The sequence below is a fragment of the Piliocolobus tephrosceles genome, chromosome 10 (assembly GCF_002776525.5).
Source record: "Piliocolobus tephrosceles isolate RC106 chromosome 10, ASM277652v3, whole genome shotgun sequence".
Classification (NCBI taxonomy): domain Eukaryota; kingdom Metazoa; phylum Chordata; class Mammalia; order Primates; family Cercopithecidae; genus Piliocolobus; species Piliocolobus tephrosceles.
The window spans coordinates 46711335-46732957 of record NC_045443.1 but is presented as its reverse complement, the minus strand read 5'-3'; the positions used below and the strand labels follow the sequence as shown (position 1 = coordinate 46732957).

At 55.5% G+C, this 21623-nt stretch overlaps 2 protein-coding genes across 10 annotated transcripts in view; one reads left to right on the top strand and one right to left on the bottom strand.

The window, feature by feature from the left end:
• Positions 1 to 971: 971 nt before the first annotated feature.
• On the top strand, positions 972 to 10620 carry MCRS1 (microspherule protein 1). Of its 3 annotated transcripts, XM_023211209.2 has the most exons (15): positions 972 to 1070; positions 2274 to 2393; positions 2899 to 3037; positions 3447 to 3585; positions 4218 to 4376; positions 4523 to 4632; positions 5495 to 5603; positions 5900 to 6038; positions 8664 to 8739; positions 9057 to 9085; positions 9203 to 9295; positions 9395 to 9477; positions 9630 to 9717; positions 9962 to 10089; positions 10181 to 10620. In XM_023211209.2, the coding sequence occupies exons 2-15, from the start codon at positions 2384 to 2386 to the stop codon at positions 10265 to 10267; spliced, it is 1389 nt and encodes a 462-aa protein (XP_023066977.1). In that variant the 5' UTR covers positions 972 to 1070; positions 2274 to 2383; the 3' UTR covers positions 10268 to 10620. The 3 variants fall into 3 exon arrangements, with proteins under 3 accessions (XP_023066977.1, XP_023066978.1, XP_023066976.1); XM_023211210.2 differs by lacking the exon at positions 2274 to 2393 and having other exon boundaries at positions 984 to 1070; XM_023211208.2 differs by lacking the exons at positions 972 to 1070; positions 2274 to 2393 and adding an exon at positions 2400 to 2723.
• Positions 10607 to 21623, bottom strand: part of KCNH3 (potassium voltage-gated channel subfamily H member 3) — a 19311-nt gene continuing 8294 nt past the window's right edge. For 6 of the 7 annotated variants that reach the window (XM_023211202.3, XM_023211206.2, XM_023211205.3 and 3 more), the window contains 8 exons: positions 19400 to 19678; positions 18909 to 19108; positions 18217 to 18466; positions 14030 to 14247; positions 12961 to 13292; positions 12443 to 12549; positions 11661 to 11737; positions 10607 to 11566 (listed from right to left, as the gene is read on the bottom strand). In XM_023211202.3, coding sequence (XP_023066970.1) covers positions 10967 to 11566; positions 11661 to 11737; positions 12443 to 12549; positions 12961 to 13292; positions 14030 to 14247; positions 18217 to 18466; positions 18909 to 19108; positions 19400 to 19678 — 2063 coding nt within the window. In that variant the 3' untranslated portion in view covers positions 10607 to 10966. The remainder of the gene's footprint in view (positions 11567 to 11660; positions 11738 to 12442; positions 12550 to 12960; positions 13293 to 14029; positions 14248 to 18216; positions 18467 to 18908; positions 19109 to 19399; positions 19679 to 21623) is intronic. The other variant, XM_023211207.3, reaches the window with a different exon arrangement.

Here is a 21623-nt window from a genome sequence, read left to right as displayed (position 1 = left end):
TCATTAAGCAAGTCCACAGAACAGTAAATGAGGTGGGTACTGTTGAAGCAGAGGACTATCGTATACTGTCAGGGCCAAAAGGGCCAGTCTCCCATTTGGGATACTTGAATTCTCTGGCAATGTCCATGTGATGTGTGCTTGACACTTCTGATGGGCAGCTTTGGAACTGAATCTTACTCCGAGCTGAAGTATGTCTCTCTATAACTGCTACACTTGAGTACCTCGCAAAGGGAGCATAAAAAAATAGAACTCCTCTTTTAGAGAACAGTCTTTCTAGTTTTCCAGGGCATCTCTGACAGCCCCAAATTCCCAATTTTTCCGACAGGCTCGTTCTCCCATCCCAAGATTCCTTCCAAGGCACTCTCCTCTGAAGGTGCTTCCATTGGTTTTCTCTCTCACCTCCCGGCGACCACAGGTGGCCCTAGCCGTCCAGGTGGGTCCCGCTGACGGGACCAAGCGGACACCACTCCTTCTGGAAGGGTCTTTTTCTGCTTAGTAAAGCGACCCACGATCCTCCATCCGCTCCTCAGAGACTCCCTGCACTTTCTGTCCGCCACATCTCCCTGGTTACATTATCTCCCCGACTAGTGCTAGCAGGCGAGCCTGAGAGAAGTTTCTCTAAAGGCGCTAGAGGAGTCAAACAATGCATAACGTCCTGTGCAACCCTCAGACTCCTATACTTCGCGTGAATTTGGAAGTCGAAATCCAGTCCGCGGTCCCGCCCTTCCCGCGTCGCCTCAAATTAGCCCCGCTCGGTCTCGCCCTAAGTCTCGCCTTTCCCTTCAACTGCCCCCTCAAGCCAGGCTACCTCCTCGGTACCTATAATCCGTAACGTTTCCCTACATGCTGTCCCAACTAGGAAAGCCTTTACTTTCCGCTATTAGTAAAATATTTACCGCTTCGGTAAAATGGCCACGCCCCCTACACACACGTTGCCAAGACGAACCGGAAGAGGTTGCCAGCCCCTGGTTCGTAAACCGGAAGTAGACGTACCTCACGGAAGCCGGCTTTGGCCCTGCGGCTGCTACCGTCGCCGCGGAGAAATTGTTGGATCTGGCAGTCTAGGAATGGTGAGACCTCGCGGTTCGCCTCTGAGGGTTCTTAAAGGAGTTGGGGGTGAAATGGAGTTTTCCAGAGTGCCGACGGGGACGACCTCCCCAAAGTTTGGGGCCACGCCCCGGTGGCTCCCCGAAAAGCTGCGCATGCGTGGGCCGGACCCGGTTAGACTCTGGCTCGAGGTGTTACGCATGCGCAAAGGCATGGAGATCGCGGGGTGAGACTGGGCTTGCGAGTTTACCCCCACCTCTCCAGCCACCAGCCTGTGGGTCTCAAACCAAGGCTACTTGGTGCTCTGCTTTGAGTTGCAGAGGTGACTTCATCAGTGCTCTTACCCCGAGTTCTTGAGACAGACCTGGACCGATCCCCCACCTTGGGTGTGCACTCGTGGGAGAACGAGGGGCGGAGGGCCAGGGAAGGAAGCGGGCACAGACCCTACCTCAGTTTGCCGGCAAGCTCGGGCCCCTTCGCCCTCTCCTCAGATGTCAAGATTCTCAGTCGTAGCCTATGGAGCGGAGAGCGACAGGCTCACCTGGGGGCAGAGCTAGAACACTGAGCTAAGAGCCACCCTGGTTAGAAGAAGTGGGAACTCACGAGAGGAACGCCCTGAGAAAGTCCAGTACCTGGGTTCTCCAGGGGTTGTTGGGGCGCAGGGAGGTTGGTAATCACGCACTTCCCAAACAGTGGTTTTTGGTTTCCACGAGATGGTATGTCATGCAAATACCGCTTTCTAAATCTTCAGTAAAAACCCCAAATGAAAAAAAAAAAACCCCAACGAGATGGACTGTTTGGAGTTTTGTCTCCCTTTCTTTTTTTCCTGCTTTGGCCTGGGAGGGGAAGGCTGGTGCTGCTGAGCTGAGTGGACAGCTGAAGTAAAGAAAAAGTGGACCGAAGAATCCCATCTCTTGCTAGTTTATAGTCAAGGCGCTTAACCTAGGAGATACCAGTAGAATTAGAGGGTCCATGAACCCTCTAAAATAATATGTGTTTGCACACTTTTCTGGAGTCCATAGCTGTTATCATACTCTGAAAGGTGCCAGTGACCTTCACAAGATTGATGTCTAAGATTATTATTGGCAGAGTGGGGCCTTATGCCTCTTTCCTCTCCTTGTATCTTCCCTAGCTTAAGGGACCCTGGGGGACTTGAGCCAGTATAAGGAAGTGAGGCTGGCCAGTTGGAAATCTGAACCTCAGGGAGCCTCATTTCTCCTTTGCAGAATCTCCTCTCAGCCTTTAAGCTCACCTGGTCAGAATCCTTGGATGAGCCTGTGGGATCCTTCCTCCTAGCCCTGTGGTTTGGAACCAGTGGCTTTGGGACTGTAAGAGGATGGACAAAGGTAGTATGAGGCCGGGACAGCTCCCCAAATGCTTGGGCGCCAAGGTCTGCTGATTCCACCCTGTGCCTGGCACGTGTGTCTTTCGGTCCTGGCTAGGCCTTGCCACCTCCCCCTGGGCCAGCACCACCCATGTACCTGTCGGCAGAGCCACAATTGACTGACTTGCTGTTGAGCTGCTGCTCTTTAGCATGGCTGCATTTTGATGGCAGAGGGAGCAGTTATGCCCAGAGCCCAGCGTGTCGGCATCACCAGTCTGACCTGAGCACCATGTGCTGCACGACATGACACGTGGCACCGGGGGAACTGCCCAGCGTGGAAGGTCTGGGCCAGGTCTGAGCCCAGATGGGATCTGGATGGCCAAGGAACTCTACCTTAAAACCTCAAGTGTTAAGGAGGCAGGGGAGGGGCCAAGAGGGCTGGCAGGGGAAGGGGGCTGGGGAGGGGTCCCATTTGCAGAAGTTCTAGGATCTGAGGAGGCCTGAATCCACCATTTCTCTCTTTCTAGATTCTCAGGGGCTGCTAGATTCATCCCTGATGGCATCAGGCACTGCCAGCCGCTCAGAGGATGAGGAGTCACTGGCAGGGCAGAAGCGAGCCTCCTCCCAGGCCTTGGGCACCATCCCTAAACGGAGAAGCTCTTCCAGGTAGTAAGGGTTCGGAGGGCCAGGAACTGGGAAAGGGTAGAAGGTCTATGGCGTTAAGTGCCACTTGCCTCCACCTCTGTTGGGAATGGCTGCCTGATCCCCTCTGGGGCCTTATATTGGCAGAGCCTTGTGCTTTTCCTGTCCCTGCTAAATCCCTCCCTGTGGGACTGAGGGCAGGGGAGGGAGATCTTAGGTCTCTGACGTGAAGTCTTTGTGGCGTGATCTCCTGTCATCTCAGAGGGCTGGAGTGTAGCATTTCCATGGCCGCTGAGCTGGGCTGTGGCGTAAAGTGAAAGCAGGCTGGAGCAGTTAGCACCTTACTGGGCACCTGCTCTCTTTTGTGGGCTGGGTGTGTGTGAATGGGTACCAGGGTGGGGTAAGGAGTGTTCACTGGGCAGGCCCTTTACAGGTTCATCAAGAGGAAGAAGTTTGATGATGAGCTGGTGGAGAGCAGCCTAGCAAAGTCTTCTACCCGGGCGAAGGGGGCCAGTGGGGTGGAACCAGGGCGCTGTTCAGGGAGTGAACCCTCCTCCAGTGAGAAGAAGAAGGTGAGGAATTGGGAGACTTAGGGGATGGGAGGTAGTGCCAGATTTCATGTTTCCCCAGAACCTTTGCCAGCTGCCAGGAGCCCTGCAGAGCAGGCTGGTGAGAGGACCAAGCTGCCCTAGCCCTCATCTCAGATGCCTCTCTCCTGGGAACCCACCTCTCTCTACTCCCCATTTTTTGTTGCAGCCCCCACCCCCAACCCTGCTATTGCATCCTGTATCACATTCCGTGTGGGAGGCATGGAGCATACATCTATTCTGGGAGCAGACAGCCTGTTCCCAGCACTGCAGAGTGTAAAAATAACCCCCAGGTGGCATTGCTCTGGCCCTAGACACTGCACCAGCAAGAGTGATTTCCCGGTATCCTCCCCACCCACCTTTCACTCTGGGGTCGGGGGTACCGCCAGCAAGGAGAAGACCCCATATGGTCAAGGACTATATAGAAGTAACTTGGTGGGAGGGGGTGGGTATTAGAAAGCTGAGCTCCTTTCCTGTACTTCCTTTTGTGGGCTGGAGTTGGTGCTGAGGCTGGGGCTGGGGCTGCCGCTGCCACGGAGTATGTGAAACTCTAGTCATGAAGCGCCAGCTGACTGGATGCTGGTTTTGAGCTCAGTTTATTCCTATTCTCTGCCCAGGTATCCAAAGCCCCCAGCACTCCTGTGCCACCCAGCCCAGCCCCAGCCCCTGGACTCACCAAGCGTGTGAAGAAGAGTAAACAGCCACTTCAGGTGACCAAGGATCTGGGCCGCTGGAAGCCTGCAGATGACCTCCTGCTCATAAATGCTGTGTTGCAGGTAGTGCCCCTACCATAGGCTTAGTGTCTCCCTTCCCCCCAGCCTCCAGTTCACACCCCAAAATTAGCCCAGCAGGGCCCTGTGGGTGGCAAAGAAGGGTTCTTCCCAGCTCCAAGGCTGGAGCAAATCCTTCTGGGGCCTTGCAGACCAACGACCTGACCTCCGTCCACCTGGGTGTGAAGTTCAGCTGCCGCTTCACCCTTCGTGAAGTCCAGGAGCGCTGGTACGCCCTGCTGTATGATCCTGTCATCTCCAAGTGAGTGGGAGCTGGTTCCAGCAATGGGGAGGTACTGGGGACACCAGAATTTGGGTCCTGGAGCAGAGGGAGTTGTACCAGGGCCCCAGGAGGGTTCTGGGAGTCAGGACTCCTGGAGGCTCCTTGGGGGTGATACTGAGGCCTGAGAGGCTTTAAAGAGAAGTTTCTTCCTGCCTCCAGGCAAGGGAGTCTGAAGGCAGAGGGAATAGCATGGGGGAGAAGACTAAAATGAGTGCCCGGAGTGCACTGTGTGTGTTGTGGCTTTGGGCAGGTCACCTCCAACCTTCCCACATTGACCTCCTACAGTTTTATCCTCCTAATAGAAGAACACCAAGCCCACTTCTAGCTCCAGTAGCCACAGGCTTCCAAATAAACTCATGTACACATGCAGCACACATTTCCTCCTCCTCAGTCACTTAATGTCTTCAGGCTTGGTTGGATGCTTAACACCCATCATCTCCACAGACCCTGGCACCACTTAAGTTGTAGCCGCAGTTCTGATAGGAAATGAACTGGGCTCAGCTTGGAAGGAGGTGGTGGTAGGCAGTGGCTAGGGGGTGACAGCTTTGGCGAAGTAAGGAGGAAGAACTTGGAGGGAACAGCAGCTGATCTGAGGCTTAGCATCAGGAAGGACTGGGTGTGAAGGGGACATAGGGGCCTTCGTTTTGTGAATTGGCCATTCATTCACTTGACAAACCTGTGGAGCCACAGGTTATCTGCTAAGCCTTAGGCCCTTTCTGATGAGGGCCTGGCCTCTAGGTTCTGGATCTCAAAAGCCTGTAGTTTTGGGAGGAATAGTAGGAACCACAGATTGCTAGACACCTTTCCTTCAGCCCTCCCCTCTGTATCTTTCTGTGTCCAGGTTGGCCTGTCAGGCCATGAGGCAGCTGCACCCAGAGGCTATTGCAGCCATCCAGAGCAAGGCCCTGTTTAGCAAGGCTGAGGAGCAGCTGTTGAGCAAAGTGGGATCGGTAAGGCTGAGGGCTGGGAAAGTGGAGGATCAGGGCGCAGGGAGAGCTGGACCACTTAGAAAACCACTGATGTGGAGAGCTCCCTACCCACTGTCTGGATGTGTACACGTGCACACGCATGCACGTCGGCAGGGGCCTTTGTGACAGGGACCTCAGGAAGAGCCAAGCCTGACTCCCTGGGTGACTAGTTTGCTTCTTCCAGCTCCTGGGGGGTGCTGAGGTGGGAGGTAGAGATGGTAAGGCAGAGGCATGTGTGAAAAAGCCCAGATGCCTAGAGAATGTTTCTTGCCCTCCAGACCAGCCAGCCCACCTTGGAGACCTTCCAGGACCTGCTGCATAGACACCCCGATGCCTTCTACCTGGCCCGTACCGCGAAGGCCCTGCAGGCACACTGGCAGCTCATGAAGCAGTATTACCTGCTGGAGGACCAGACAGGTAACGCCCCAGGAGCTGGCAGAATGGGGGTGTGTGCATGTGCATGTGTGTGTGTCTGAAGTACTCGACACAGCTGCCTTCAAGTGCCCTGTAACAGATTCCTCAGTGACCCCTAGTGTCTTGTTCACCTCACATTGCAACAAAACCTACTCTTTTCCAGAGAGAGAAAGTGGCTGGAATGGTCTTCAGCATCATCATAAGAGTAGCCAACATTGCCTGGAATCTTGGGCAAAAGGTCCAAATAGCGGAATTATCTACCACTTCTTGTCTTTTGTTTTTTCATGACACATTTTATCCTCGCATAAATAATGCATTAATTGTTACGGATAACATTCAAACATGAGCAAAATGAGAAAATCCTCCTCCCTGCCCACCCTTCACTTTGTTTTCCACCCTGGAGGTAATAACCACTTTTTCTGAGCTTTTCTGCTCTTTGCCTCTCTCCGTTCTTCATTCTGTCTTCCTTCTTCCTCTTCTCTTCCCACTAGGCCGTCAGTGCTGTCAAGCTGCCCTCAGGCCATTCATAAATCCCCACTGGGACTTCACACCCAGTCCATCTGTCTCCCTTTCCCCAAGGGCCACACTGCTCCCTGCGTCCCCTTGCCCCAGCAGCACAGCACTCCCTCTCCCAGTGACAGGGGATAAGAAAACTGTGATTAAACTGGAGGAACTCCCCAGTGAGGTCTGTAATTCAGGTTCTGATTTCCATAGTACAAGCACATTCTCACTTTCTAAAAGTACTGCCCATTGCCCTCTACATAGTTTTTCACACAGTTCAAACATGAAGCCTCTTTGGTATCCATCACCTTACTACCAGGGTCCTGCCTGCAGCTTCTGCTTAGAAAAAGTATTCCTGCAGGAGCATTTTAGGAAATCTCATCAGAGGGAGGCCCCATCTTCCATTCCTAAGGACCTCTGATTTTAGTGGCCCAGGGGGCAGCCCTCTTTATTCCTGCGGCTTCCAAAATTCTGCTTCTTCCTCAGACTCAGATATCACAGAATGCCCACAGAGAGAACAGATACTGACTGGATAATTTTCCTTTTTACTGCTAAAGCTAGTTCCTTTGTCACTATTTTGAAAGTTTTGCCGGGTGCGGTGGCTCACGCCTGTAATCCCAGCACTTTGGGAGGCCAAGGTGGTTGGATCACGAGGTCAGGAGATCCAGACCAGCCTGACCAACATGGTGCAACCCCGTCTCTACTAAAAATACAAAAATTAGCCAGGCCTGGTGGCGCACACCTGTAATTCCTGCTACTCAGGAAGCTGAGGCAGGAGAATTGCTGAACCCGGGTGGCAGAGGTTGCAGTGAGCCAAGATCTCGCCACTACACTCCAGCTTGGATGACAGAGCGAGACTCCGTCTCAAAAAAAAAGAAGAAAGTTATTTTGTGCAAATTTATTTGTTAACTAAAAGCCTTATCGTGAAAGTTTTATTTATTCCTTCAAGAGTTTTTGTATATGGGGATTTGATTTATCCTTCGCCGTTGAGAGCTAGGAGACCCTAGGAACAGGCAGGACGCATTGCTTAGCTGTCAAGTCAGCTGAACATGAGATTCGTGGAACTTGAGGCAACTCTGGTGGGGAGGGACTTGATGGAGTGACTGCCTCAGTTCCCCCCGTACAGTCTCACCTCGGGGGGAGGAAGAGGAGCATCTGTGGCCCCCCCTACATCCCCCTCACTTCTTCAGTTGACAGTTGCATGGCCACTAGCTGCTACAGAGCACACCCTCTAGTCCTGGGAACGGCTGGCCTAAAGACAGAGGTTTTCAGATTTGGGGAGTCTTAATCCCTTTAATTTTTTTTTTTTTTTTAAGAGACAGGGTCTTGCCATGTTGCTCAGCTGGACTTGAATTCTCAGCTCAAGAGATCTTGCCTCACGCTCCGAGTAGCTAGGTCTGTGGGCACACACTTCCTTTCACATTTTGGCCAGAAAAAAAAACAAAGACTTTCATGAAATAGTATTTATCCTGAGCATATCTGATGGGCTCTGATGCTCACTATCCTATTCCATTTCAGTTTTTGAAAAAAATGAAACTAACTTCATGACCCATTAGCAGGTCATGACCCCAGATCAAGAGACATTGGCTTAAGGTGGGGCGGCGCCCACCAGCACATACTTTCTCAGTGGAACTTGCCTGGCAGGTACCTCCCAGCCCCTCACAGTGTGGCAGGAAATGCTGGAGATCATATGATGTGATGGAAGGAGAAGTTGAGATTTCGAATCGAGAGAGCAGGATCTAAATCCTGGCTCCATCCCAGACTAGGGTCACATAGTTTAACCCCACTCCTGTGTCTGTTTCCTCGTCTGTAAAATGGAGCTAATGATAGTGCCTCCCCTGCTTAGTTCAAGGCTGTGTGATCAAAGCCCTTTGCACACCAAGAAGCCCATACAAAAGGTCAATTTTAATTTCTTTCCCTTTCTAGAACCACCTCTACCCTCAGCTAAGCCTAAAGATGCTTTGTGCCAAATTAGAGCCCAGCCTAATCTGGTATGGGTGCCCTTGCTGGTGCTGGGCTCTCTAGCCGGCGCAGTCTGCAGCTGGTCTACTTGGCTTAGTGGTCCGCTCAGCATCATGGGGTTCAGCGGGACCCTTGGTGCTCACACTTCCTCTGTCCTTTGTTCAGTGCAGCCGCTGCCCAAAGGGGACCAAGTGCTGAACTTCTCTGATGCGGAGGACCTGATTGATGACAGTAAGCTCAAGTGAGTGGTTGGAGACACAGGAAGGGGTGGAGAAAGCCGAGTCACTCCTGTAGGGTACAGCGCCCCAGGCTGCCCAACCTCAGCCCTTGGGTTCCTGTTGGTGCTTGGCCCCTCTGGCTGAGCCCCCTCCCCTCCCGCTAGGGCCTTCTTAGGCTCCGCTGCTTTACCCTTATCCCCGGCCCAAGCCCAGAGAAGGAGGCTGGGCCAAGGCCTAATTCCAGGCCACTTGGCTAAAGGGGCTCCGGAATGCCCTAATGAGCCAAGTAGCAGGCGAGCTGAAAGTGGACCTAAATCTTCCTTCTCTTCTTGCCCCTCAGGGACATGCGAGATGAGGTCCTGGAACATGGTAAGTGTGGCCGGATGGGGCAGTGAGGGGATGGAAGCTCCTGCCAGTATCAAGAGGAGCAGTACAAGGTGCTGGTGGCCTCAGAGCGTCCCTCCTTACCACCCCACCTCACCCCAGAGCTGATGGTGGCTGACCGGCGCCAGAAGCGAGAGATTCGGCAGCTGGAACAGGAACTGCATAAGTGGCAGGTGCTAGTGGACAGCATCACAGGTGAGGAGGCCCGGGCACCAGAAGGCAACCTTGCCCTGGTTCCCTGTCTTCCATTCTGGCCCTCAGGGGTAGGCTCTTCCAAATCCCCTCTTCCCCTAGGCATGAGCTCTCCGGACTTCGACAACCAGACACTGGCAGTGCTGCGGGGCCGTATGGTGCGGTACCTGATGCGATCACGCGAGGTGAGGCAGGCCCATCCCCACCCTTCCTAGGTGTGCTTCCTCTGTCAGTGCCTTTCTCTGTGTAGTCCTTGGTTTCTCATCTTTCTCTGGCCTGCATAGACCTACTCCCCCAATTCTTCAGGTCCCAGCCCTCACCTGCCCCATTTCCCCAGATCACCCTGGGCAGAGCAACCAAGGATAACCAGATTGATGTGGACCTGTCTCTGGAGGGTCCAGCCTGGAAGATCTCCCGGAAACAAGGTATCCCCCACCCCCTGCCCCAGCAGGAAGCAGTGTGAGGATGTCCCTCCCAGCCTCTCGCTGTCCTTTGTAGCCCTGGGGCTTGATGTCCATAGGGACCCTCGTGAACCACCTGAGGCAGGGGTTCCTTGGTGTCTGCAGGAAGCAGAGCTGGTCTGTGGAGGCTCCTGGTGCTCTCTGGCCTTTCCCCATCCCATCAATCCCTCCCAATCCCTTCATTCCTTTTTCCTTTCTGCTTCCACAGGTGTTATCAAGCTGAAGAACAACGGTGATTTCTTCATTGCCAATGAGGGTCGACGGCCCATCTACATCGATGGACGGCCAGTGCTTTGTGGCTCCAAATGGCGCCTCAGCAACAACTCTGTGGTGGAGGTGAGCTGGGGAGGAGGCAGGAAGGCCAGGATGAGACCTGGGCATGGTGAGCCAGTACACAAGCCTGGCCCCACCTCTGTCTCCCACCCAGATCGCCAGCCTGCGATTCGTCTTCCTCATCAACCAGGACCTCATTGCCCTCATCCGGGCCGAGGCTGCCAAGATCACACCACAGTGAGGAGTGGTGGCAGGACTCGTGGGCCCTCTCTGGCCTGTTTCCCCTGCCACTCCAGCCCCCTTGAGCTGGGAACTCAGGCTCCTGGAAAAACCTGCCCAGATTGGGCAGTGGGAGGCTCAGCTGTGGGCCATTCATTTGAGCCTTTGAGGGAGGATAGGTCTGGCCGTTGTGAAGCCAGCAGAGGCTGAGAACCTCGGGCTTCCCTAGAGCCAGAGCCCCTCCCGCTCTTCCTCTCTTTAAAAACAACCCTACCCCCCATTGCCACCTTCACTCCCGTGTCTCCAGCAGATTAGCCTCAGACTCTTCCTTTATTGTTTTTCTTTTGTAAATAAAAAGCACCAGGTTCCAAAGTAGTTTCTTTTATTATTACTCTTTTTAATATAAAAATTTGGGACAGGTAGAGGCAGGGGCACATGCACGGGATGGCAAAGCCCTTCCTTGTCCTCAGGCCTCTGCCCCCAGCCTGCAGAGGGAGACCAGGAGGTCAGAGGAGCAGGCTGAGGAGGGGCCTGCCCCAGGGCTCCAGCCCACCCTCTCTGAGAGTCAGGAGCCAGGCCCTCCTTTGCTTCCAGGCTCCCTGCCCTGAGCCAGCGGGCCACATGGAGTCCATGGGGTGGCCGCCACCCTGTCTTCGCTCTGAGGTTGGGCTGAACAGCAGATGGCAGCACGCCTGGCAACACTGAGTTCTAGGGCTGGTACTCAGACCCCTGTGCCTTCTTCCTGGGTCCACTGGACTGTGCCAGAGCCGTGGCAGCCAATAAGCACCATCTCCAGGCTGTGGGGGTCCCAGGGCAAGGCCAGGCCCCCTGACACTGGCGGGGGCTCTCCAGTGCTGGTAGCCTCAGCCTGGCTCACAGGCTCTGGGGGCCCAGTCCTAGCCCCTTCCTCAGAAGGAGGAGGTGAGGCAGGGGTGCTGGGCTCAGAGCAGAGGTCTCCTGAGGCAGGGGGCTCCGAGTCTGAGGTGGAGGTCCAGAAAGCTGTGGCTCGAGGCCAGGGGGAGCTCTGAGATGCTGGGGGACCCCAGGGCCAGGGTGCCATGAGGGGAGGAGGCCCCGGACGAGGGTGGGGCCAAGTCCCACTCAAGACAGAGCCAGCTGGGGGCTGCAGGCAGTAGGAGGATGCCCCAGTGTCCACACACAGAGGCTGCAGAAGCCCGGAGGCGCTGGCTGGGCATGGCCCCTCTCCTGAGGCCCTAGGGCATGGACCCTCCCTATGGGGTGCCAGGACAAGCTGCACAGCCTGGCGAAGTGACTGCAGTCCTTCCCGCATCTGCAGCACCTGCTCTGACAGCTCCATCACCTTCGGGGGCGGGAGGAGGTGAGGTCAGAATGGAGTCAGCCATGGAGTGTTTGCCCCTGGCACCCCCCTCACCTCCACCTTCCCCCTCACCTACCGCCTGCCGAAGCTTGTCCAGTGTGTCTGTGTTCCTTGCCTCGCTGGGCCCGTGGGGGACAGTGAGCAGGCCACTCTCTGTGGGTAGTAGGATGGGGTTATCAGCTGGGGCTGGTAAGAGGAGACAGGCAGTGGGAGGGTCTAGGCCTTGCCGCAGTTAGACCGCATTGACCTGGTAGGACCTGACTCCTAGGATCATCTCTTCTGGGCTTGCCCAAAGTGTTGAATTTTGCCCAAACTTCCAGGGGCAGGGAAAACACCACCCAGCAGCCCTCAGCCACACTGCCTAGCGCTCTCCTTCCCCTCAAAAAGTTGTTCTTTGTGTCTGTCACTTGCTCTGTCCTCCACGCAAATGGACATTTCTAGGAGCTCGTTACCTTGTTCACTTCCCTGGCCTGCAGCCACTTTCACCCCTGGTTCCCCAGCCCTCTATCCCCCCAGTTAGCCAGACATTGCGCTAAGGCTTTAAGTTACATTATATAATATAAACATCAACCCATTTTTTTACAGACAGGAAGCTGGGGCCAGAGAAGCCAAATTCACACTGCTAGAAAGCTGACAGAGCAAGGACATAAACCCAGTTCCTGGCTACGTCAAAATTAAAGTGCCGGTCTTCACCACCAAACTCCCCTGCCCACACGGCACAGAGGGGTAGTGGGGTGAGATGGCCTCCAGGCAGTCTGCCAGTTACTCTAACACTGTTGGCTCAGAGGCCAGCAGTGCTTGAGGTTCACAAGGCAAAGGGGCTGCCCACCAACCTAGACCATCCCGGGGCCCTGGTACCTGGTCCAGGGGAGGGGCTGCTGCTACATTCCGGGCCAGACTGGCCCATGCGGAAAGAGAACTTGGGCTGGTCCGAGCCACAGCCGTCTTCAATGCCATCTACTACCCTGTGAACCCAGGCACCACGACAAATCAATGGACAGGCAGCCACTGTGGGGTCGTATGGGATGGGATGCCCCAGCGTCCACACACATAGGCCACAGGAGCGTGGAACTGACTAGGAGCCCAGGAGAAAGCTAACATGGGGTCCCTTCCCCTAGGAGCTTGAGGTTTAGCTGGGGGGCCAAGCTTGAGCAGCATGAGACGCGAGAGTTCAGAGCAGCGTGTGCCACACACCACACAGTGGAGTGGGACAGCAGGAGAAAAGAGCACAGAGGCTTCCTGGAGGAGGCAGGCTTGGCCCACATAGGCTAGCAGGAGTTAAGATGGTTAGATGGGCACCTAGGGTAGGGTGCACCTGCCCAGGGCCTCAGCCTCATCACCACCATCTCTGCCATGGGGGCCTAGGGTCTGCTCACCTGGGGCTCAGATCTGGGGGCACGTTCCATGGCATGGGGGGCAGTCGTAGCCCCTCTAGGGCCCGTGGGGGAGCAGAGGGGCCAGCCTCAGCCTTCAAAGCCCCTGCCCTGCCTGGTCTCCCTCTGCCACCTAGACGAGGCCGGGGTGCTGTTCGACGTGGGGATAGCAGCTTGGCAGCCGAGGATGAGGAGGTGCAACCAGGGGACAGCAGGGGGCTGGAGGGCTCATCAGCCGGGGCTGGGGAGACTGTGGGGCCCTGCTCCCCATCTGTCTCCTTCTCCTCCAGCGTGGACATAAGGGTATTGTCGCCGCTCAGGGAGCTGGTGTCCACCTAGGGATAGTGGGAGACAGGGAATCGGCATGGATGGTCACTATTGTGTCCCACTCACCTCCTCTACCAAGGCTTCATCTCCCTGGAAGGGATGAGCCATCTTTGTTAGAATCGCCAACGTCTATTCTCACTGAAGGTCCTATAGATGATACTATCCTAATCTAAAATCTATCTAAAGCCACCAAACCCTGGAGGTGTTAACTACCTCTCGAAATTCTAGCCAAATACGGAAACCACCACCCCTTTACCAGGTCCCTCAGCCTAATTAAACTATCCAAGATAATGCAGCACTAAAAACTGTTTGGAATTAGTGACAATCCAGGACAATTCAAAAGCCCCTCAGAACAGTCCTGTTTCACCATGAAAAAGCAGAGGGGGCCACCAGGCTCTCTTCAGAAACAACCTGGAGGGCTGGTGCCTGTCCCTGCCCTGCTTAGCCCCGACCCCCAGGAGCCACCCCTTCCTGTGCCAGCACCAGTGCATTCATCTTTCTTTACTAAGATTCCTCTGGACGGGATGAGGCTGCCTCAGACAGGCCAAGGAGAGCTGGCAGGGGTGGCTGCGCATGCTGGGCTGGGCGCATGGGTGTGGAAGGGCAGAGAGGGTGTAGACTGAGGTGGGGCCTTTCATACCAGGCCACACGTCACACACAGCTCTCCACCATCCGCAGCCTCTGCCCACCTCACCAGGCTCCCCGGCACCCCCAGCCCCTCCAAGCACGTACTCAGCACACTCACCTCTGCAGAGCCTCCCCCAGCACCCAGGTTGTAGCTGAGCTCCCCTCGGAGGCCACGGCTGAAGCGCGGGGCAAACTCGGGGTAGAGCGCAAGGCTGTCGTGCAGGCCAGCCAGCTGCAGACACTGCAGGACGCAGTACGTCAGCCCCTTCACATCGGCGTTGGCCTTTACCACCTGCTCCCTCCGGGGCAGCTCACAGCCGATCAGGTCACCCTTCCCTGGGGAGAGGAAGCAGAGGTCAGCAAGCCCTGAGAGCTTCAGCCATGAGGTGAGAAGAGGAGGCTGCAGGTTGCTGAAATTCCCTTCAGGGCTGGGCTGGGCCTTGGCAGCTGAAGCCTTGAAGAGAGGAGCAAAGAGGCCTGGGACATGGCCTAACGCCTGCGGCCTGTTTCACTGGCTCCCACAAGGGCTTGGGGTAAAGAGCTCTGTGACCCAGGCCCTCAAACACGTTCAGGATCAAAACCACTGTGCCGGAAAACCTGAATTTTAGCCCTGAGAGAGACTGAACTGTCTTCAGTTCTAGTGGTTCACAGCTGGCTCTGTTGATTAGAATCCCGTGGAAAAGTCAGAACACACACCCAGGCCCCATCTCTACCTACAGCATCACAGTATCTACGGGAGACCCCACAGTCTGATTGTTTTTAAGTCCCACAGGTGATTCAGGTGCAGCTTGTCCAGGAATCAGTGTTTGGAACCAGCAAATTAGAGCCCTGTGTGGCACAGGGAGAACGCCAGGCAGCCAGGCTCTCCCTCCTGAGCCCCAGCTGTCTCTGCTCTACAAGAGATGCTGCATTTAACTGAGTCTAGGGAATATTCTTGATCTCACCAGAAGGGGTCAATGGAGGTTTTCCCATAGCCAGGTTAAGACTGCCACCTGGCTGACAGCAATTATTAAATGGCATCAATTAGAGCCTGCGATGTAATCTCAGAGATGTCACATGGGGTTCGGTGGGTGAGATGTGTCTTAGAATCAATGAAATAGGGTGTGTCTGTTCAGGGACATGTTGAGGCTAAATTAGAGTTAATGTAGATAAAGTGCCTCACACAAAGACGACCAAAAAGAAATCATTTTCTTCCTTTCCCTCCCAGATAGAACCCCCTATAAATCATTCCTGCCAGGCGCAATGGCTCCAAGCACTTTGGGAGGCCACGGCAGGAGAATCTCTTGAGCTCAGGAGTTTGAGACCAGCCTGGGCAACATGGCAAAACCCCATCTCCACAACAACAACAACAACAAAAATTTAGCTTGGTGTGGTGGTGTGCACCTGCAATCCCAGCTATTCTGGAGACTGAGGTGGAAGGATCACTTGATCCCAGGAGGTCGAGGCTGCAGTGAGCCGAGATTGCACCACTGCACTCCAGCCTGGGCGACAGTGAGACCTGGTCTCAAAAAAAAAAAAAAAAAAAAAAAATTCATTTCCAACAGGGATAGGCACGCAGTCCGGGCTTGGGCAGAGCACTCACTACCCTCAAGGCAGTTCAACCACCGCCAGGCAGTTCAGACTGTTAGAAAGCGTTTCAAAAAGGATGGCCCCGCTATGGACTACCTCACACCGCCAGCAGCACACACTGAGCTTACGTCTCCTCTACATGTTTCTGGACTTTTGCTCCAACTTAAGTATAGAATGTACCCCAACTTAAGTATAGTTTAACACTTGATTTTCTTGGTTTCCGGCCATCCTTCTGGGTCGTTTTGAGAGCTGTTTGGATCTCAATGGTGATCATCTGGGGAATGTGCTCTCTTTTCATTTGTGTCGTCTGAAATAGAATAAGCACGTGCTTCTTGTCTTCATCCAAGAGGTGAGAGAAAATGAGAAACAGGACAGGACCAAGGGCAGAGTCTCAGGACCAGAGACTGCCCGCCAGGTGCAGCTCATCAAACTACTTTCTTCCTCACAATGGACTTTGCATATGCTTAGCTTCCATCAGTTCATCAACAGAAGCAGGCGCCAGAACCCAGAGCCGCCAGGAGCAGGCAGGATGCACTTGGACGTTTGAGTAAAAAGGTAGGTGAGGAGAGGGTATGAAGGCAAAGCAGAGAACCCGACCATGATTGGGGTCGGGGAATCAAGCATTCATTCACCAGGGCATCCAGAGCCTCCAAGTCAACAGGGAAGTAGTTCACCCAAAACATATAGGCAGTGACAGGATAGATCAACGGTGGCGTAAGTCCTGGTGCTAGGGACATTGTGGAGGCAAAGGCCCAGGGCACAGGCTGTGGCCATTCTTGTGGCACTGAATACTGCACACTGAACGTGGCTATTCTGAGACGTGGTGCCTGGCACCAGCAAAGGCATGCTCTGAGAGGACCTGTGCCAGCTCCCAGCCACACAACTCCCTTAGCTCCAGGCTGAAAACCATCTGTTTCGTAATCCACTCATCAATCCTGCTTTGGATTCACCAGTCTACAATGGTGAAAATCTGTCCTTGTGCCCTTCGGAATCTCTCCAAGGATTGCCAGCTACACTTGACTGGCATAACTCCATTTTCTCGTGTTGGCATAAACCGCATGTAGGCCCAAAAGCTGGACTCACGAAAGACGTAAAACAAAGGGTATGAACAACCTGTCCCCACTCTCGGGGTCTAAGACCCCGATGGCATTTTTTTCCTCTTATTTCCAGCTGGAAGGTCATCCTCCTCAAGGGAGCAAGGATAGACACACAGTAGCTGCGTCTGGTGACACTGCCCCACCTTCTTGGCCCTTTCCTCCTTCTCATCTTGATTGTGGATTGCCAGATGAATGACAAACCTCAGCCCCAGGGCTTCAGCACTCCCCACAGTGAATCTACACGTGCCTTGGCTGCCTGAGGATTCGATGTGGTCAGCAGTGGTCAGGTCACCAACTCCCCACATGTACAAGTCCTTGACTACCCACACCGGTCGCATGTTCCTCACCCTCTAGGGTCACCATGATAGTCTCTTGCAGCCACAGAGTCTCTGCTCCCCTTTAGTGGCTTTTCTTTTTCTTTTCTTTTGAGACGGAGTCTCGCTTGTCGCCCAGGCTGGAGTACAATCTCTGCCTCCTGAGTTTAGGTGATTCTCCTGCCTCAGCCTCCCAAGTAGCTTGGATTACAGGTGTCCGCCACCACACCCAGCTAATTTTTGTATTTTTAGTAGACACAGGGTTTCACCATGTTGGCCAGGCTGGTCTTGAACTCCTGACCTCAAGTGATCTGCCTGCCTCGGCCTCCCAAACTGCTGGAATTATAGGCGTGAGCCACCGTGCCCGGTCCTTTAGTGGCTTTTCACAGACACAGCCCTATGTTTCTCTGGGAGATGGAATGTGCTTTCCCAAATCCTAGGGTGCAGGTCCAACCCTCCTAATGATGGCTTCCTCCCTGCCAGTCCCAATTCCCCCCAGAGCACCTGGGAGCCCCATGGAAGAAGCATGAGACTTGGCGCCAGGTGGATGGGGCTCCAACCCCGGCTGGCCAGTTCCTAGCTGTTCATTAACTTCTCTGACCTTGGTCTCCTGCTATGCAAAATAGGAATAATGGGTTTTGTGAGGTTGGAGTGAGACAAAGCATGTGAGGAACTGGGACAGGGCTAGTCACGCTGTGAGCCCCCTGTGATCAGCACTACTATTGTGTCCGTTCCACACCTGCAATTTCTTCATCTGCATCTAGGGAACTGATTTCCTTTTTCACCTCTTTCTTCTGCCAAGAAGGGAAGTACATACACCGTAGGTACCATTTCACCAGAACAAGTCTCCCTATTTGGAGACTGAGCTCTGTCACCCATCTGGGCTCTGGGCCTGCTCTGTGATCTGCCCCAGGAAAGTCACATCTCACCATTCCTGGGGGACCACAAGGACAGCTTCTGTTCCTCCCATTTTTAGCCCTGCCTGACACTTTCCCCAGCACTTCAGTCCCCAGCTTCTGATTTTCCTCTTGAAGGAGGGGCAGCTCCCCTCTGTCCCCCATAGACTGGCTCCTTTCAAAGGCTGGCTCTCCACTCGCTCGGCCCCAGGCACACCTGCGAGATGATATCCACCTCCTTACCCTGCCACCTTGCAGTCACTGGGGCTTTTCTGAGCTTTGACCAGGACTCCATAACTACTCCTGACTCCACCCTGGCTGTTTCTCTCTCAGTGGCCCTGTGGAGGTCCCCTCTCCAGGTTTTCCACAGATCAGGGCCATGGTCTCACACATACGTGCCCCCATGCCCTCTCTGCCACCCTCACAAACCTAGGATGGCGAGCACGGTGCCACCCTTGAGCACCTCCATGGAGCCAGAGCAGACAAAGTAGAGGGCCTGCAGGGCATCGCCTTGGTGGATGAGGTACTCGCCCGGCGTGCAGAAGGCGGGCCGCAGGGCCAGAGACAGTGCCCGCAGGCAGCCGCGGCTGGCTGCCTCAAACAGCGGCAGCTGCAGGACCTCCTTGTGCAGGTGCATGGCGATGTCTGCGCGCAGCTCGTCAGGGAGGCTCTGCAGCAGCTGCGGGCAAGCAGGTGCAGGGGTGGCGGGGTTGGGAGTGACAGAAGAGGAGGTGGCCTCCAGTCAGCCCCTTTCCACCCTAGCAGGCCTCAGGAACAGGGGAGGCATGGGAGGGACCTGAGGCCTCTCTCACAACTCCAAGCTCCACACAGGGTGGGCAGCGAGGGGCTTCCTCCACCTCCCTCTCAATCACTTTAGCCCCCTGAGCAGCCCAGCTTCCCATCTCAGTGAGTACCAAGCCCCCAGACCTAACTGGGGTTCAGAGGGCCCTCCAAGCCTTCTTAGCTGCCCTCTGTCCCATGCCGCTGTCCCCCCAAGAGAGAAGGGAGGCACAGGGGCCAAAATTCTGCATTCTTCATCCTCCCTCACTCCTGATAATTCCAGGCCATTGCAAACCCCTTGAGGGAGCAAAGGCTAGCAGGCCCAGCCCTGGAGGCCGCACCTCGGTGGTGTCGATGCCATTGTTCACCGCCCAGGTGGCCTGGAAGTACTCCAGCATGCGCTGCTTGAGGGGCTTGGGGATACGGTGGATGCGGATGTAGTCACGCAGGTCCCGCGTGCGGCTGTGGTACAGAAAGCGGCGGGCGTACATGCGCTGGATGATGGCCGTCACGTTCCCGAACACCACCGCGTGCATCAGGGCTGGGGGAAGGTGGTGAGAGGGGGTCACCTTGGGGACCTGGCCCGGCCTGACACCACGCTAGGCTCATCTGTCTCCGGCCCCGCACGCTCCTAGGCAAGGCCCGAGGGCCGCTGTGCGGGGCGGAGTCTCCCCCACCCCCGGCCCCGAGTCTCCCCCATCCCCGGCCCGGAGTTCCACGGCCACCTAAAGCGGAAGAGCCCCCGGCCTCAGGCCCTCCGGGAGTGGGACGGCGCCGCCTGCGGGCAGAAGTCTGGGAGTGAACCCGGGAAGACGCGCGCGACCGGGCTCACCGCCGATGAGCATGGTGCAGATGGAGAAGATCTTCTCAGTGTCCGTGTTGGCGGACACGTTGCCGAAGCCCACGCTGGTGAGGCTGCTGAGTGCGAAGTAGAGGGAGGTGATGTAGGCGCTGCGCAGCGACGGGCCGCCTAGCAGCTCCAGCCCCGTCCCGTTGGCCTCGCTGCTGCTGCTGCAGTTGTCACTCTGGCCAGAGCTGTTCCCTCCGGCTGGTCTCCGGCCCACCAGGTAGTAGGGGGTCTCCAGTCGGCGGGCCAGCTCCTGCAGCCAGCCTGAGAAGGGAACAGAAGGGACTGAGCAGGCAGGAAGACTTGGCTACACGGTGGGCGACGATGCGGGGCCCTGGAGGTGGGGACACTCAGACACAGACCCAGCCCCATGGCTTCCTGCCGCTTTGCCCCTTCACTGCCAGCCTAGCACGCCCCTCTCCACCCCCTCAACCCTCAGAAGAGTCTGCCATTTCCCCAGCCAGCTCCTGTTGGCACTGAGGATGACACAAGGGAAATCACACCCCTTCCCCCATGCCTGGCACCCATCCCAGGTAATGGGACCAGTCGGAGGGCCTGGCTGGCGTGGGCAAAAGGACTGGGGTGCTCACTGCATTCAACCACAGCCTCAACCCCAAAGATGGATGGTGAGGCCACCTCCCCCCTCACCTCCACCTGCCCACCAGGACTCCTCTTCCTGCATTTCTCTGAGCCCATCTGCTCCAGAAGGCCCTCCCTCCCCTCCCCATTCAGCCTCATCCCTCCCCACAGCCACACAAACCACTCAGCCTCACACGCAGGTCCCAAGTACGCCTGCATGGACATGCACACACATAGTTAAGGCTATGTGTGTGTCCCACACAGTCAAGAAGACAAAGGACACACGTGTGCCCCTTACAGGCACCTCGCCATAGCCACTCACACTGAAAAAGCCTGCGCACACTTAGAAGAGGGACAAAGGTACATTGGTGCCTACACGCTGTCACTTAGGCGGGGGGTGGAGACACACTTTCGTGGACAAGAGCACACAGGTGAATACATTCACACAGGTGCGTGCACATGCACGCACACACACACACACACAGTCACAGGCCAGACTGGGCCACGGAGTAGAGGCTGGATTTCTCCTCAGCCCAACATTCTCCACCTGGCCTTGGCACGGAGTAGGGCTGTGCACTGAGGTCTCTCCCAAGCCTGTGTGCTGGGAGTCACTCTTGAGCCTAGCTGGAGGGTTGCAGGAGCTCTAGGGTGTTGGGTGGGGGGGTCCCAAGCTCCACAGAGGTCCTGGCAGAGCTGAGGGACATGGGGTGCAAGAGAGACAGGGCAGATTGGCTAATCTAGAAATGTGTGGCTGTGGCTTGGGGTCACAGGCTGCAGTGGGACCCCACCTCTCCATTTGTGCTCTGTTCCTCCCACCTCAGCACAGACCCCCTACTCCAGACTCTCCGTAACACTTTAGGCATATGGGTCCCTGTGGCCCCGACACATTTGTCATCCACCCACTCATTCATTCAGCAACCTCGCACAGTGTGCCAGGAGCGAGGGGCCCCACAGGAGCTCCCTAAGGGCTCCAGTTCAGAAGGACAGATGACATAGGGCCAGAGCTACATCTCAGAGGTGCCACACAGCAGGAAGGAAGGGGGGCTCGAACCAAGTGCCATGGGCTAGGGCTAGAAGGCTTCTGGAAGAAGGGACATTTGTGCTTGGTTCCAAAGGGTAGTTAGGGTTTTGATACAAAGAAACTGAGGGGTTCGTTCCTGGTAGAGGGACAGGCACGAGCCAAACCTGGAGATTGATATACAGGCAAATAGCTCAGTTTGGCTAGAATGTGGGGTTAACAGTGAGGGCATTACATTCCAGGCTAAGGAATTTAGGGGGATGTACTAAGACCTACACCAAGGTGGGGGTTCACCTTCCTGTTATCTGAGGTGTGCTATAAGAATGCAATGGAGGCCGGGCGCGGTGGCTCAAGCCTGTAATCCCAGCACTTTGGGAGGCTGAGACGGGCGGATCACGAGGTCAGGAGATCGAGACCATCCTGGCTAACCCAGTGAAACCCCGTCTCTACTAAAAAATACAAAAAAATTAGCCGGGCGAGGTGGCAGGTGCCTGTAGTCCCAGCTACTCGGGAGGCTGAGGCAGGAGAATGGCGTAAACCCGGGAGGTGGAGCCTGCAGTGAGCTGAGATCCGGCCACTGCACTCCAGCCTGGGCTACAGAGCGAGACTCTG